Source organism: Conger conger, chromosome 18 (assembly GCF_963514075.1).
Source record: "Conger conger chromosome 18, fConCon1.1, whole genome shotgun sequence".
NCBI classification, from domain to species: domain Eukaryota; kingdom Metazoa; phylum Chordata; class Actinopteri; order Anguilliformes; family Congridae; genus Conger; species Conger conger.
The window spans coordinates 1,847,360-1,863,142 of NC_083777.1; the positions used below are offsets into that span (position 1 = coordinate 1,847,360).

A 15,783-nucleotide genomic window follows, 5' to 3' on the forward strand; every position below is an offset into this window, starting at 1 on the left:
AGGCAAATCCGTGGCCTGCTGGCCCTGCTGGTCGTCGTATTTTTGGTGGTGCTGGGGCCCTACCACCTTGTTGGTTGTGTGAAGTATGTGGGACTACTGTTCCACTCCACGCCATGCCAATGGGAAAAGGCTGTGTTCCTGCCTTACCAGGTTTGTAGAGTGCTGCTTAGCATCAACAGCGTCCTGGATCCCGTATTTTACATTTTCCTCCGTGGCGACTTCAGAGAGGCTGTCTGCAGGTATTTGCCCTGTCTGAGGAGAGTTTGGTGGTTCACAAGCCAGGAAAGGTCCTCAGAACAGAGGGAGCGACCCACAAACTCCACGCAAGACTCTGAACTGTGAAAAACAAGTGTTCACGGAGTTGTACATTGTTCAGTCCTTTTTACTTGCATGGTTTTTAAAGAGCATCTGGAGAGCTGGTGTTGTATTTTATAGTGAAAGTATAAGCACGAAGCACACGTAGTGTTGAACTGTTCTTTACTTAGCTTCTTCTTTTCTCATTCCGCTCTTACAGTAGTATTACCCAGCTCATTAACATAACATAGCGACCTCTATAGGATTGTAAGATATACCACATATTCCTCTTTGTAAAGAACATTACGTCAATACAGTCCATTGAAAACTGAAGGACTTCACGAAGGCAGAACAATCACAACCTGTTCAATAAACTGCATGTCCTTTTTTTTTAACATAAACATACTGCCAATCTCTTCTTCAATAGCAGTGCAAAATATCTGCTCTATATCACATTAACACAGAAGAGTATAATGTGCTGCGTCTCCATTTCTAACACCATGAAACAGTTCTGCAGCATATCAATCCTTCTCAACAGAACAGTATCAAGACAATGCGCTGTATCAAAACAGTGTACAGTATCACAGCACAGTAACAGTGTACAGTATCACAGCACAGTAACAGTGTGTAAGAGTGTAAACCCCTTCCTTTCTTTTTATTTAGTTGTACACATCTCTCCTTATTGGAAGCATGTCTATGTTACATAGTCCTTGTGCCAATCTGGGGCACGAACATTCCTGCGTGGTGGCAAAGCAGCACCAGGTAATGCAGCCTGCGACAGCTCATGTGTCTCCTGAATGATGTGGAGTGGAAGACACAGCTGGGGTGCCTGGATTGGCAGGGGCAAGATGACTGGCATTCCAGACTTTGCCATCAGAGAGGAGAAAGGTTGCAGGACCCCGCTGTCCAATGATCTGGAGTGGTTTTGTAAACTTGTGCGCACCTTTCCTGACCATGACTGGTTTTTTAATGCGCACAAAGCCACCAACCTGTAATGTTGGAATCTATGCACTGCAACTTTCGTCGGTGTAGGTTTGTGATTTGATTTGATTTCTTGCGAACAGTGTCTCTCAGTGCTGCATGGTCTCGCTGTGTAGGACGTGTAGGTAGGCCCCTGATGTTCAGTTTGGTGTTCAGAGAATGACCATGCAGCAGTTCAGCAGGTGAAACTTCTGTGATTACATGATGAGTAGCACGATAGGAAAACAACAGTGGCAAACTGCTTCCACGGTCTGCCCTCAATGTCTGCTGTCTGAAGGCAGTCTTTGAGCACTCTGTTCCACCTTTCTACTTCCCCATTGCATTGTGGGTAGTAGACTGAACTGCGACAGTGTTTAATGTCTCGACTGGCAAGGAATGCTTCGAATTCAGCCGAAACGAAAGCTGAGCCATTGTCCGTCACCAGCTCCAGCTGGTTCCCGTCACGGCTGAAGACGGTAGACAGAAACTGAATGACTGTAGCAGAGGTCACCTCAGAGGTGAACGCCACCTCTGGCCACTTGCTGTAATAGTCCACAAGGGTAATGGCATAGCGGCAGTCAAGAGGAGCACGGAGGTAAGGACCTACAATGTCAATTGCAAGCTTTTCCCGCTGCGCTGGGAAGATTGACAGGAGTCAGAGGAGCAGCTTTGATGACGGCAGTCTTGTCGTGTTGAGCGCATGTGGCACAGGACTTGATGGCAAGCTGTACAGCTGTGTCCATACCTGGCCACCAGTAGAGCTCCCTAAGCCTCTGTTTTGTACATACAATTCCCTGATGTGTATCATGGGCAATTTGAATCAGCTTGGATTGAACATCCCTTGGAACCACAACACGATGTGTGCCGCGGATGATGAATTCCTCATGTTCAGAAAGTTCAGTCTGAACTCTGAAGTATGGTATGAGAGCTGGATCACTGCCTTTCACTGTACGTGGCCAACCTGTCCTGATGTACGTTCTCACTTGTTGTAGGAGAGGAGTCAGCAGTCAGCTCTTCAATTGTAACAGCAACAAAATCATCCGACACTAATGCCACAATCTTCATGTCAGGTTCAACCTGAGGTTCAGTGTGTGGCAGTGGCAGACGTGAGAGACAGTCAGCTATCACATTGTCACAGCCTCGTTTGTACTCAATGGTGTAATTGAATGTTAAGAGTCTTGCAGACCACCGAGCAATTCTCATACCTGCTCTGCCAAGGCCTTTAGTGGTGAGCAGCGTTGCCAGAGGGCTGTGGTCTGTACGAAGCGTGAAATGGTTACCCCACAGGTAGGTACGCCAGCGTTCAGTTGCCCAAATGCAGGCAAGGGCTTCCTTTTCAACAGTGGAGTATTTTCTCTCACTGTCTGTAAGTGGGCGGCACGGATGGTGCAGTGGGTAGCACTGCAGCCTCACAGCAAGGAGGTCCTGGGTTCGAATCCCCGTCGGCCGGGGCCTCTCTGTGCGGAGTTTGCATGTTCTCTTGCATGTGTCTGCGTGGGTTTCCACCGGGTACTCCGGTTTCCTCCCACAGTCCAAAGACATGCAGGTTAGGCTGATTGGAGAGTCTAAATTGCCCGTAGGTATGAGTGTATGAGTGTGTGAGTGAATGGTGTGTGTGCCCTGCGATGGACTGGCGACCTGTCCAGGGTGTATTCCTGCCTTTCGCCCAATGTATGCTGGGATAGGCTCCAGCCCCCCTGCGACCCTGATCAGGATAAGCGGGTTCAGATAAGTGTCTGTAAGTGTGCGCGATGCAAAAGCAATTGTTCTTTCACTGTCGTTGTGTAAGTACTGCACCAATGCCATAGTCACAGGCATCAGTTGTGACAACAGTGGGCAGTGTTGGGTTGAACAACGCAAGGGCTGGGCTATTAGTGTTTTGAGCTTACAGAAAGCCTTTTGAGTTTCCTCAGTCCATGTGAATTTGTTGTCTTTTCTCAGCAGAGCCCTTAGCGGTTCCACAACCACAGCATACTGTGGAACGAACTTGGAGTAGAAGGAGGTAAGTCCCAGGAAAGAGCGGAGCACTGGAGCATCATGCAGAGGAGGAGCGTCTGCCTTGACATGGTCTTGGTCAGGCAGGAGGCCAGAAGCAGAAATCATATGGCCTAGAAAGGGAAGTTCAGTCTTCCTGAACTGACACTTGGACATGTTGAGCCTGAGACCATTGTCATTAAGGCGCAGGAGCACTGCTTTGAGGTGTTGCTCATGTAACTCTGGGGTCTCTCCATGTATAATTATATCGTCCAGGTAGCATTGGACGCCTTTCAATACAGCCAGTATTTGAGACATCATTCTCTGGAATGAACTTGGAGTGGATGCCAATCCGTAGGGTACTTTAGTGAAGCGGAATAGCCCGTCATGTGTGAGGTCCCTACTCTCAACATGCAACGGCATTTGATGGTATGCATTCTGTAAGTCTATGGTAGAGAACATCTGTGCACCCCTCAGTTCATGGAACACTTCCTCAATGTGAGGCAAGGGGTGGCTATCAATGACAACCGCTTTATTTGGCTCTCTCAGATAGACACATAGCCTCAGCTGTCCACTTTTTTTCCTGATAGCTAGTATCGGTGATACCCAGGTTGATGCATCAGTTTTCTCGATAATGCCTTCCTTTTCCAAATGCAGCAGCTCTGCAGAGACGTCATCACGGACGGAAAATGGCAACCGGCGTAGCTTTTGCTGGACGGGAGTGATCTCAGGATGAATCTTGACTCTGTGTACAAAGTTCTTGACCTCTCCAGGTTCAGGAACAGCAGCCGTATGTTGCACAGGTATCAACGGTGGAGTGGAACTGCAAATGCAGTCATTTGTAATGTTGATGTGCAAGGCAGTAACAAGGTCCATGCCTAAAATTGATGTTCCCGCTGGCACGACGTATAAGGTAGCATAGGCAGATTTAGAATTGCAAGTCACATTAAGACAGCCCAGTACAGGTATCTGTGTTTTTGTGTATGTCATAAGGCGCACAGTAGGGTTTGTTAACGTAATGTCTTTGAAATTTTTCTCGAAGAAGCACTGAGGTATAATTGAAACAGCAGATCCTGTATCGATAAGTAATTTTGCCTTTAGAGTAGGGCCGGCTGCAGCTTGAAGTGACACACTGCACCACAGTTTATTTGTCTGCATATCTGTTCCATCGGCAATGCTTAAAACTGTCACATCAGAAACTTGCTTCACCATGGAAGCAGGCATGCTTCTGCAAACTTTGAAAAAATGTCCATTTTTGTTGCATTTGTTGCATGTAACAGACTTTGCAGGGCATGTAGGGCTGTTTGCAAGATGACTGGATGAACCACAGCGGTAGCACTTCTTACCCGCGGAGGGATTTGAAGACTCGGTCGGCTTGGGCGTTGAACGTGACTCTTTGCACTGAAAGTGCAAGGGCTTGCGTCTTCCTCCGCCACGAAAAGTAGTGCCCTGCACGGCCCCAACCACTGCATCACCTGTCTTTGCCATCGCTTGCGCATCAGCCAGCACAGTCTCAATGTGGCTCGCCAGCATTATAGCTTTTTGTAATGTTCGTTCACTTTCTAAAAGCAAGCGTTCGCGTATCCTAGAACTGTTTGTCTTCTCAACTAACTGGTCTCGTATCATGTCATCTGCAACAGTTCCAAACTCACATGTCGACGCAAGCTCACGTAGGGCAGCAACGTAATGCAAAATGGACTCACCAACGTTTTGGCTACGTAGACGAAACTTGTTCCTTTCGGACACAACGTTTACTTTAGGGACGAAAAACGACTTCAATGCTTTGCATGCCTTGTCGTATGTGGTCCCTGTTGCAAGAGGAAAGAAAATTATTTGTGCTTCCACACCAATGCAATGGACGAGTAGGGCGCTTTTTCTTTTGTCCACCAACTCTTTGTCAGACAGCGCCGTCAAATACGTATTAAAACTTCTCACCCAGGCGTCAAAAGTAATCGTAGGTTCACCAGGAGTTTGTAGGAATGGTGGAGGAGGAGTAAGGCTGAGTAAAGCCATCCTCGTCGCGAATATGTTGTATTTTAGAGTGAAAGTATAAGCACGAAGCACACGTAGTGTTGAACTGTTCTTTACGTAGCTTCTTCTTTTCTCATTCCGCTCTTACAGTAGTATTACCCAGCTCATTAACATAACGTAGCGACATCTATAGGATTGTAAGATATACCACAGCTGGGTACAGGTTTTTTTGTTGAAAAGAATCTTCTCAAATCTCCAGAAACTATGGCAGTTCTAGAGAGACAATTTTGTGTGAATACACACACACACACACACACACTTTGGTTGTTCGAATTCTTGTGAGGAAATGGTGTGACATTTAGCACAAATACATTACAACATATCCTGTTTAACCAATACTATGATGGCAACACTGAGACTGTTCTCCAAACATCCAAGGCTTGCAATAATCACCTCCTGTGTAAGTGTTATTGTTTTATTGAATTTGGTCACGGTTATGATGTTAAGATTGAGTGTTAATTGAATCTATTTGATCTATTTACCACTAAATTCATGGATTAAGAATCTATCTGTAGAGGGAGTAATATTGTTTCAACAGAAAGTGACCTGCTATCTTCAAACTCTAAAATTGATGGTACATCATTTTTTTGTAAGAAACTCAAATGTAAAATAAAGTGGTACAAAAGAACCCTTGAAGATTTTAAAATATGCTCATTATGCTGCAAAAGGTGCTGAATAGATCATTGTGTTTGAAACATTCTGCATATATAGAGTGAGGTGCATCTGTCTTGGGACAAATATTATATATTTTCTTGATTTGGCTCTGTACTCCACAATTTTATATTTGTGATCAAACAATTAACTTGCGGTTAAAGTGCATAATTTCAGATTTAATTCTAGAATGTAAACATGTTGGTTTCACCATGTAGAAAACACTTTTTACACACTGCCCCGCCCTGTATTTCAGGGAACCATAATGACTTCACATGAGCTTTTAATGAGTCATTTGTGTTGAATTGCTTTCTTATTGCAGGTATAAGAGAGCTTTGGCATCTAGACTAAATTCCAGGATTTTGATTGTCCTTGGAGTCAGTTATTGGCATTTGTCAGCACAGGACCAGAGTTGTGCTCATAAAAGTCATTGTGCTAAAAAATAAGGAAGTCATTTTGAGGGTGGGAAATAAAAAAAAACACTGAGAGACAGAGGCCAAACCTTAGGCTTACCAAAATCAACAGTTTGGAACATCAGTAAAAGGATTACATCTACAGTTGATGACTGGAGAATTCTTATCATCATGAATGAAAACCCCAAAATACCTGTCCAACAGATCATAAACACTCTTTTTGAGGCAGGTGTGGACATGTCAGTGAGTCTTGTCTGCAGAAGGCTTCATGAACAGAACTGCAGAAGCTACACTGCAAGATGCAAACCTGTAGTTTGCAGGATGGCAGGACAGAACAGGATGTGTAGGTAAAAAAGCCTGCAGAGTTCTGGAAAATGTCTTGTGGACCAATGAGAGCAAGATTCACTTGTATCAGAGTGATGCCAAGAGCATTGTGTGGAAGCTAAAATGAACTTCCCAAGATCCAAAGCACCCCCCCTCCTGCCCCATCTGTGTAACATGGTGGCCGAGGTCTTATGGGTTGCACACGTATGCCGGCCACAGAAACTGGCACACTTTGTTTCATTGCTGATGGAACAGCTGAGAGCAGAATCCAAATTATTAAGTTCAACCAAACGCCTCCAAACTCATTGGTCGGCACTTCATCCTACAGCAAGACAAAGAACCCACACATACACCAGTTCTCTTTGTAATGCTGTTCCTAACATTCTGGTAAGCCTATTGTTTGCCCATATTTTTAGATCTTATTTCTAAGTCTCATAATGGCTTCCTAGACTTGGCACAAGCCTAGTCCGCATATTGACAATGGCCAATAACCTATACACCAGCTCATTCATGGAAACAGTATCAACTTAGATACCCTACAGGCAAGTTGCTGTCTGCCACAGCAACTTGTCTGTAGAGTTCATAAGCAATTAGTCTCTGCCCTTTTCTGTTAACCTTTTTAGATGATACATCTCCATTTTTCTTCAAGCAGAGCAAAATCATATTTTGTGAAACTACAACAAATGTCATACAATAAAAGTAATTTATTGATCAATTGATTTGTTAGCATTGGAATCTTATCTCCCCCACCCATTTGTCAACAGATAACAGATGAATTTGACCCCAAACCCAAGCTCTTCCAATGGCTTCAGCATGGGGGGAGTTGGCAACATGTGCAACATCGACTTCAGCCAGGATGTTATATTCATCCCAGTGCTGTACGGCATCTTCTTCACTCTCGGAGTACCCCTGAACCTGCTGGCTCTGTTTGGTCTTCACCGCCTGATTAAGTCCAACAATGTCCTCCCGGTGTATTTGATCAACCTGCTTATCTCCGACCTCCTCCAGCTGCTGATGCTTCCTCTGTGGATAGATTACTACAGGAGGGGGCACAGCTGGCTCTACGGTCCCACAGCCTGCCGGGGGATGGATTTTATCTTCTACGTCACCATCTATGCCAGCATAATGTTCATGTGCGCCATTGCAGTGGAGCGGCACTTTGCCATCGCGCGGCCGATGAAGTTCCAGGCCATGCGTAGCCTTAAGTACACCCGCTGGGTGGCACTGGGCATTTGGATGGTGGTGGCCTTGCCCCCTTCCATTGCCCTGAAATCCTTGTTCACTACCTCTCAGAACTCCACCCTCTGCATTGAGAAGTACCCATCTGAGGAGGGGTACATAACGTACCGTCTGGTCACCCTGGTCCTCCCCTTCTTCCTCCCCCTTAGTTTCATCGTCATCCTCCACAGGAAGACCCTGCAGGCTCTGAAAGGGGTGGTCTCTCTAGCCCAACGGGAAAAGAGGCAAATCCGTGGCCTGCTGGCCCTGCTGGTCGTGGTATTTGTGGTGGTGCTGGGGCCCTACCACCTTGTTGGTTGTGTGAAGTATGTGGGACTACTGTTCCACTCCACGCCATGCCAATGGGAAAAGGCTGTGTTCCTGCCTTACCAGGTTGGTAGAGTGCTGCTTAGCATCAACAGCGTCCTGGATCCCGTATTTTACATTTTCCTCCGTGGCGACTTCAGAGAGGCTGTCTGCAGGTATTTGCCCTGTCTGAGGAGAGTTCGGTGGTTCACAAGCCAGGAAAGGTCCTCAGAACAGAGGGAGCGACCCACCAACTCCACGCAAGACTCTGAACTGTGAAAAACAAGTGTTCACGGAGTTGTACATAGTTCAGTCCTTTTTACTTGCATGGTTTTTAAAGAGCATCTGGAGAGCTGGTGTTGTATTTTATAGTGAAAGTATAAGCACGAAGCACACGTAGTGTTGAACTGTTCTTTACGTAGCTTCTTCTTTTCTCATTCCGCTCTTACAGTAGTATTACCCAGCTCATTAACATAACGTAGCGACATCTATAGGATTGTAAGATATACCACAGCTGGGTACAGGTTTTTTTGTTGAAAAGAATCTTCTCAAATCTCCAGAAACTATGGCAGGTCTAGAGTGACAATTTTGTGTAAATACACACACACACACACACACACACTTTGGTTGTTCGAATTCTTGTGAGGAAATGGTGTGACATTTAGCACAAATACATTACAACATATCCTGTTTAACCAATACTATGATGGCAACACTGAGACTGTTCTCCAAACATCCAAGGCTTGCGATAATCACCTCCTGTGTAAGTGTTATTGTTTTATTGAATTTGGTCACGGTTATGATGTTAAGATTGAGTGTTAATTGAATCTATTTGATCTATTTACCACTAAGTTCATGGATTAAGAATCTATCTGTAGAGGGAGTAATATTGTTTCAACAGAAAGTTACCTGCTATCTTCAAACTCTAAAATTGATGGTACATCATTTTTTTGTAAGAAACTCAAATGTAAAATAAAGTGGTACAAAAGAACCCTTGAAGATTTTAAAATATGCTCATTATGCTGCAAAAGGTGCTGAATAGATGATTGTGTTTGAAACATTCTGCATATATAGAGTGAGGTGCATCTGTCTTGGGACAAATATTATATATTTTCTTGATTTGGCTCTGTACTCCACAATTTTATATTTGTGATCAAACAATTAACTTGCGGTTAAAGTGCATAATTTCAGATTTAATTCTAGAATGTAAACATTTTGGTTTCACCATGTAGAAATGACAACACTTTTTACACACGGCTCCAACCTGTATTTTAGGGGACCATAATGACTTCACATGAGCTTTTAATGAGTCATTTGTGTTGAATTGCTTTCTTATTGCAGGTATAAGAGAGCTTTGGTATCTAGACTAAATTCCAGGATTTTGATTGTCCTTGGAGTCAGTTATTGGCATTCGTCAGCACAGGACCAGAGTAGTGCTCATAAAAGTCATTGTGCTAAAAAATAAGGAAGTCATTTTGAGGGTGGGAAATAAAAAAAAACACTGAGAGACAGAGGCCAAACCTTAGGCTTACCAAAATCAACAGTTTGGAACATCAGTAAAAGGATTACATCTACAGTTGATGACTGGAGAATTCTTATCATCATGAATGAAAACCCCAAAATACCTGTCCGACAGATCATAAACACTCTTTTTGAGGCAGGTGTGGACATGTCAGTGAGTTTTGTCTGCAGATGTCTTGTGGACCAATGAGAGCAAGATTCACTTGTATCAGAGTGATGCCAAGAGCATTGTGTGGAGGCTAAAATGAACTGCCCAAGATCCAAAGCACCCCCCCTCCTGCCCCATCTGTGAAACATGGTGGCCGAGGTCTTATGGGTTGCACACGTATGCCAGCCACAGAAACTGGCACACTTTGCTTCATTGCTGATGGAACAGCCGAGAGCAGAATCCAAATTATTAAGTTCAACCAAACACCTCCAAACTCATTGGTCGGCACTTCATCCTACAGGAAGACAAAGAACCCACACATACACCAGTTGTCTTTGTAATGCTGTTCCTAACATTCTGGTAAGCCTATTGTTTGCCCATATTTTTAGATCTTATTTCTAAGTCTCATAATGGCTTCCTAGACATTAATTGGCACAAGCCTAGTCCTCATATTGACAATGGCCAATAACCTATACACAGTATCAACTTAGATACCCTACAGGCAAGTTGCTGTCTGCCACAGCAACTTGTCTGTAGAGTTCATAAGCAATTAGTCTCTGCCCTTTTCTGTTAACCTTTTTAGATGATACATCTCAATTTTTCATCAAGCAGAGCAAAATCATATTTTGTGAAACTACAACAAATGTCATACAATAAAAATAATTTATTGATCAATTGATTAGTTAGTATTGGAATCTTATCTCCCCCAACCATTTGTCAGCAGACAACAGATGAATTTGACCCAAAACTCAAGCTCTTCCAATGGCTTCAGCATGGGGGGAGTTGGCAACATGTGCAACATTGACTTCAGCCAGGATGTTATATTCATCCCAGTGCTGTACGGCATCTTCTTCACTCTTGGAGTCCCCCTGAACCTGCTGGCTCTGTTTGGTCTTCACCACCTGATTAAGTCCAACAATGTCCTCCCGGTGTATTTGATCAACCTGCTTATCTCCAACCTCCTCCAGCTGCTGACGCTTCCTCTGTGGATAGACTACTACAGGAGGGGGCACAGCTGGCTCTACGGTCCCATAGCCTGCCGGGGGATGCATTTTATCTTCTACGTCACCATCTATGCCAGCATAATGTTCATGTGCGCCATCGCAGTGGAGCGGCACTTTGCCATCGCGCGGCCGATGAAGTTCCAGGCCATGCGTAGCCTTAAGTACACCCGCTGGGTGGCACTGGGCATTTGGATGGTGGTGGCCTTGCCCCCTTCCATTGCCCTGAAATCCTTGTTCACTACCTCTCAGAACTCCACCCTCTGCATTGAGAAGTACCCATCTGAGGAGGGGTACATAACGTACCGTCTGGTCACCCTGGTCCTCCCCTTCTTCCTTCCCCTTAGTTTCATCATCATCCTCCACAGGAAGACCCTGCAGGCTCTGAAAGGGGTGGTCTCTCTAGCCCAACAGGAAAAGAGGCAAATCCGTGGCCTGCTGGCCCTGCTGGTCGTGGTATTTCTGGTGGTGCTGGGGCCCTACCACCTTGTTGGTTGTGTGAAGTATGTGGGACTACTGTTCCACTCCACGCCATGCCAATGGGAAAAGGCCGTATTCCTGCCTTACCAGGTTGGTAGAGTGCTGCTTAGCATCAACAGCGTCCTGGATCCCGTATTTTACATTTTCCTCCGTGGCGACTTCAGAGAGGCTGTCTGCAGGTATCTGCCCTGTCTGAGGAGAGTTTGGTGGTTCACAAGCCAGGAAAGGTCCTCAGAACAGAGGGAGCAACCCACAAACTACACACAAGACTCTGAACTGTGAAAAACAAGTGTTCACAAAGTTGTACATTGTTCAGTGTTGTACATTGTTCAGTCCTTTTTAATTGCATGGTTTTTAAAGAGCAATCTCATCTGGAGAGCTGGGTACAGGTTTTTGTGTTGGTAAAGCACTTTTTATGATTTGTGTTTTGGTGCTGATTCTACACATCAAGACCTTAATTGAAGACCATGGTTAGTTAATTAGTTTAATAGCACTGGGATAAAACCAAAACATGCACCCACACTGGCCCTTTTTACATAAGATTACACACAGTATGTGAGATATCTGTATGCTAAAACCTATAATGGTAGAAATCACTGAACTGGAATTTCATTGTGTTTTACAAGATTCAGTCATTTTAAATGTAGTTCCTGATTATGAAATCTTTCAACATTTCTGACAGATCTTCAATTCATAGCTCACAATTTTGTTTTGAAAAGAAGGTCTAGAGTGACAATCCCCTCTCCGTAAGATAGACATGTATGTGGGCGTGTCTGAAACAATATTTTTTATATTTTATATATTTAATTCCTTATCCTTTTTTTGAGTAGTTTGAGGCATTGCTTACATTGCTGTATGCCTGACAGCCCAACACACATTTTGTGTGAATACACACACACACACACACACACACATGCAGACATGCAGGTGCAGACACACACACACACACACACACACACACACACACACTTTGGCTGTTCGAATTCTTGTGAGGAAATGGTGTGAAATTTAACACAATACATTACAACATATCCTGTTTAACCATTACTGTGATAGGGACACTGAGACTGTTCTCCAAACATCCAAGGCTTGCGATAATCACCTCCTGTGTAAGTGTTATTCTTTTATTGTTTATTGAATTTAGTCAAGGATATGATGTTAAGATTGAGTGTTAATTGAATCTATATGATCTATTTACCACTAAATTCATGGATTAAGAATCTATCTGTAGAGGGAGTAATATTGTTTCTACAGAAAGTGACCTGCTATCTTCAAACTCTTAAATTCATGGTGCATTCATTTTTTTGTAAGAAACTCAAATGTAAAATAAAGTGGTACAAAAGAACCCTTGAAGATTTGAAAATATGCTCATTATGCTGCAAAAGGTGCTGAATAGATCATTGTGTTTGAAACATTCTGCATATATAGAGTGAGGTGCATCTGTCTTGGGACAAATATAATATATTTTCTTGATTTGGCTCTGTACTCCACAATTTTAAATTTGTGATCAAAAAATTAACTTGCGGTTAAAGTGCATAATCTCAGATTTAATTCCAGAATGTAAACATTTTGGTTTCACCATGTAGAAATGACAACACTTTTTACATACTAGTTAGTATTGGAATCTTATCTCCCCCACCCATTTGTCAACAGACAACAGATGAATTTGACCCAAAACTCAAGCTCTTCCAATGGCTTCAGCATGGGGGGAGTTGGCAACATGTGCAACATCGACTTCAGCCAGGATGTTATATTCATTCCAGTGCTGTACGGCATCTTCTTCACTCTTGGAGTCCCCCTGAACCTGCTGGCTCTGTTTGGTCTTCACCACCTGATTAAGTCCAACAATGTCCTCCCGGTGTATTTGATCAACCTGCTTATCTCCAACCTCCTCCAGCTGCTGACGCTTCCTCTGTGGATAGACTACTACAGGAGGGGGCACAGCTGGCTCTACGGTCCCATAGCCTGCCGGCTGGTGGCTCTCATCTTCTACGTCACCATCTATGCCAGCATAATGTTCATGTGCGCCATCGCAGTGGAGCGGCACTTTGCCATCGCACGGCCGATGAAGTTCCAGGCCATGCGTAGCCTTAAGTACACCCGCTGGGTGGCACTGGGCATTTGGATGGTGGTGGCCTTGCCCCCTTCCATTGCCCTGAAATCCTTGTTCACTACCTCTCAGAACTCCACCCTCTGCATTGAAAAGTACCCATCTGAGGAGGGGTTCATAACGTACCGTCTGGTCACCCTGGTCCTCTCCTTCTTCCTCCCCCTTAGTTTCATCGTCATCCTCCACAGGAAGACCCTGCAGGCTCTGAAAGGGGTGGTCTCTCTAGCCCAACGGGAAAAGAGGCAAATCCGTGGCCTGCTGGCCCTGCTGGTCGTGGTATTTTTGGTGGTGCTGGGGCCCTACCACCTTGTTGGTTGTGTGAAGTATGTGGGACTACTGTTCCACTCCATGCCATGCCAATGGGAAAAGGCCGTGTTCCTGCCTTACCAGGTTGGTAGAGTGCTGCTTAGCATCAACAGCCTCCTGGATCCCGTATTTTACATTTTCCTCCGTGGCGACTTCAGAGAGGCTGTCTGCAGGTATCTGCCCTGTCTGAGGAGAGTTCAGTGGTTCACAAGCCAGGAAAGGTCCTCAGAACAGAGGGAGGGACCCACAAACTCCACGCAAGACTCTGAACTGTGAAAAACAAGTGTTCACGGAGTTGTACATTGTTCAATCCTTTTTACTTGCATGGTTTTTAAAGAGCAATCTCATCTGGAAAGGGCCAGTGTGGGTACAGGTTTTTGTTTTGGTCTAGCACTTTTTATTATTTGTTTTGGTGCTGATTCTACTTCAAGGTCTTAGTGTCATGGTGCTGGGAAGTTCATTGTGTGTCACAAGACTATTTTAAATGTAGTTCCTGATTATGAAATCTATTCTTTCAACATTCTGACAGATGTATGTGTGTGCATGTGTATGTGCAGGATGATACTGCTAACCACAATGAATACAATGTTTTCTTAATATGATATATTTCACTTTTTTTTCACAACTTTTACATCTTATTACATTATCTTAATAGTACTGTGTGAAAGATGGTGCATTCTATTTTACAACTTTACTTTTCATCAATGTTTAGAATATCAGAAATCTTCAGTGCATTCCATTAAGGCTTTGAAAATCCTGACTCTAGTAATTAACTTCTGACTGATTTCATTAGTCATGCATTAGTTGGAGAAAAATAATGAAGCATTAAATTCAGCTTTGAGTTCTGACCAAACCAAACTGTTTGGTTGTGTTGTACTTTGCTGGGTGTGGCTGCTTCATTACAGAGTTTCCCCGTGCAATATGTGAGTGTTGGTTACAGTTTAACCATGGTGAGCTCTGGGTGGAGAGACTGTGTCCCCAGCTGTGGGCCAGTCAGAGACAGGGTCACTCAAACGTTCAGTGATACCAGACCAACTTGAGTGCTTTATAGAACTTTAATCAGGGTGTGGCCTTAAAGATTATCCACGTGTTAGGACCAGGAGGGATCCTTCCCCATACATATGGCATATGTAGGGTGGAGACAGTCTCTTCACAACAACACGTTTTTCATTGTTTTTCATGTTAGATTCAGAGAATCAGAACTACAAAGTCATCATTTGATAAGTTTAAATAAATCTTTCTGGGGATATGTGACTGTTGAAAATACATTTGAGAAAGCTGCCTAAATATTTTGTTGTGAATTTAGCTATTTCCCATCATAGAAACCTGGAACTTTTGTACGAAATTGCGATATTTGTGTCATCCCTAACCAAGTGCCTGTTATAATTTTGAATGTTTGATCTTTTTCTAAAAAAACAGGTTTAAAGGATAAATTCATAAAAAAAATATGACAAACGTTATCTTAAGTTTAACCAATAATTTAGCTGCAAAACCTAATCCTTTATTGTTCCACTTCCCTGATTATTTTGGCATGACTTCCCTCATGTCATGTAACTTCAAAACATTGACAACTGCTCTCCCTATTGAAATGCAACAAAAATACATCAAGGAGCATCCCTGACTTTTGATAGCCCTCATCAGCAGGTACTTCTGGCCTGGTAGCTATAGCACAGCTGGCGTGAGAATGCTTGGGGGAAAATGGCTGCCTGCTGCTCTAATTTGCATCTGAATCATGGATGACTATTGGACCTGCTGTAAATTGTAGATTATGCTTTTGGTAACACTTTACAATAAGGTGCATGAATTAGCATGAACTTCTGTAGTTCATGGTAATTATTCAAGCATGGAGTTAACATTTCATTAGTTATGCATTAGTTACATATTTTAGTTACAAATATGTATACATATTTTACGTATACATTTTTAAAAATAAATTATCAAAACACAGGCTAAACTTTATTTAACCGTGAATAAGTACATGAACTGTTTTTTGGCCTACCTGTTTTATTTTTTTAAGTTTGAAAGAACAGCCATACCTTTATTGAG

General features: G+C 43.6%; 2 protein-coding genes across 9 annotated transcripts; both read left to right on the forward strand.

The window, feature by feature from the left end:
- Positions 1 to 357: 357 nt before the first annotated feature.
- LOC133118047 (G-protein coupled receptor 4-like) lies at positions 358 to 9,162 on the forward strand. 5 transcript variants are annotated; one of them, XM_061227689.1, is made up of 2 exons: positions 358 to 7,034; positions 7,412 to 9,162. In XM_061227689.1, the coding sequence occupies exon 2, from the start codon at positions 7,419 to 7,421 to the stop codon at positions 8,448 to 8,450; it is 1,032 nt and encodes a 343-aa protein (XP_061083673.1). In that variant the 5' UTR covers positions 358 to 7,034; positions 7,412 to 7,418; the 3' UTR covers positions 8,451 to 9,162. The 5 variants fall into 5 exon arrangements, with proteins under 5 accessions (XP_061083673.1, XP_061083674.1, XP_061083676.1 ...); XM_061227690.1 differs by having other exon boundaries at positions 358 to 5,659; XM_061227692.1 differs by having other exon boundaries at positions 358 to 4,031.
- LOC133118046 (G-protein coupled receptor 4-like) lies at positions 8,875 to 14,595 on the forward strand. 4 transcript variants are annotated; one of them, XR_009706354.1, is made up of 3 exons: positions 8,875 to 8,934; positions 10,809 to 12,430; positions 13,599 to 13,730. XR_009706354.1 is itself a non-coding variant. In XM_061227688.1 (2 exons), exon 2 carries the CDS (start codon positions 12,982 to 12,984, stop codon positions 14,011 to 14,013), a length of 1,032 nt encoding a protein of 343 aa, XP_061083672.1. In that variant the 5' UTR covers positions 11,633 to 12,430; positions 12,975 to 12,981; the 3' UTR covers positions 14,014 to 14,595. The 4 variants fall into 4 exon arrangements, 1 of the variants encoding a protein (XP_061083672.1); XR_009706353.1 differs by lacking the exon at positions 13,599 to 13,730 and adding an exon at positions 13,219 to 13,355; XR_009706352.1 differs by lacking the exon at positions 13,599 to 13,730 and adding an exon at positions 12,975 to 13,176.
- Positions 14,596 to 15,783: the final 1,188 nt, after the last annotated feature.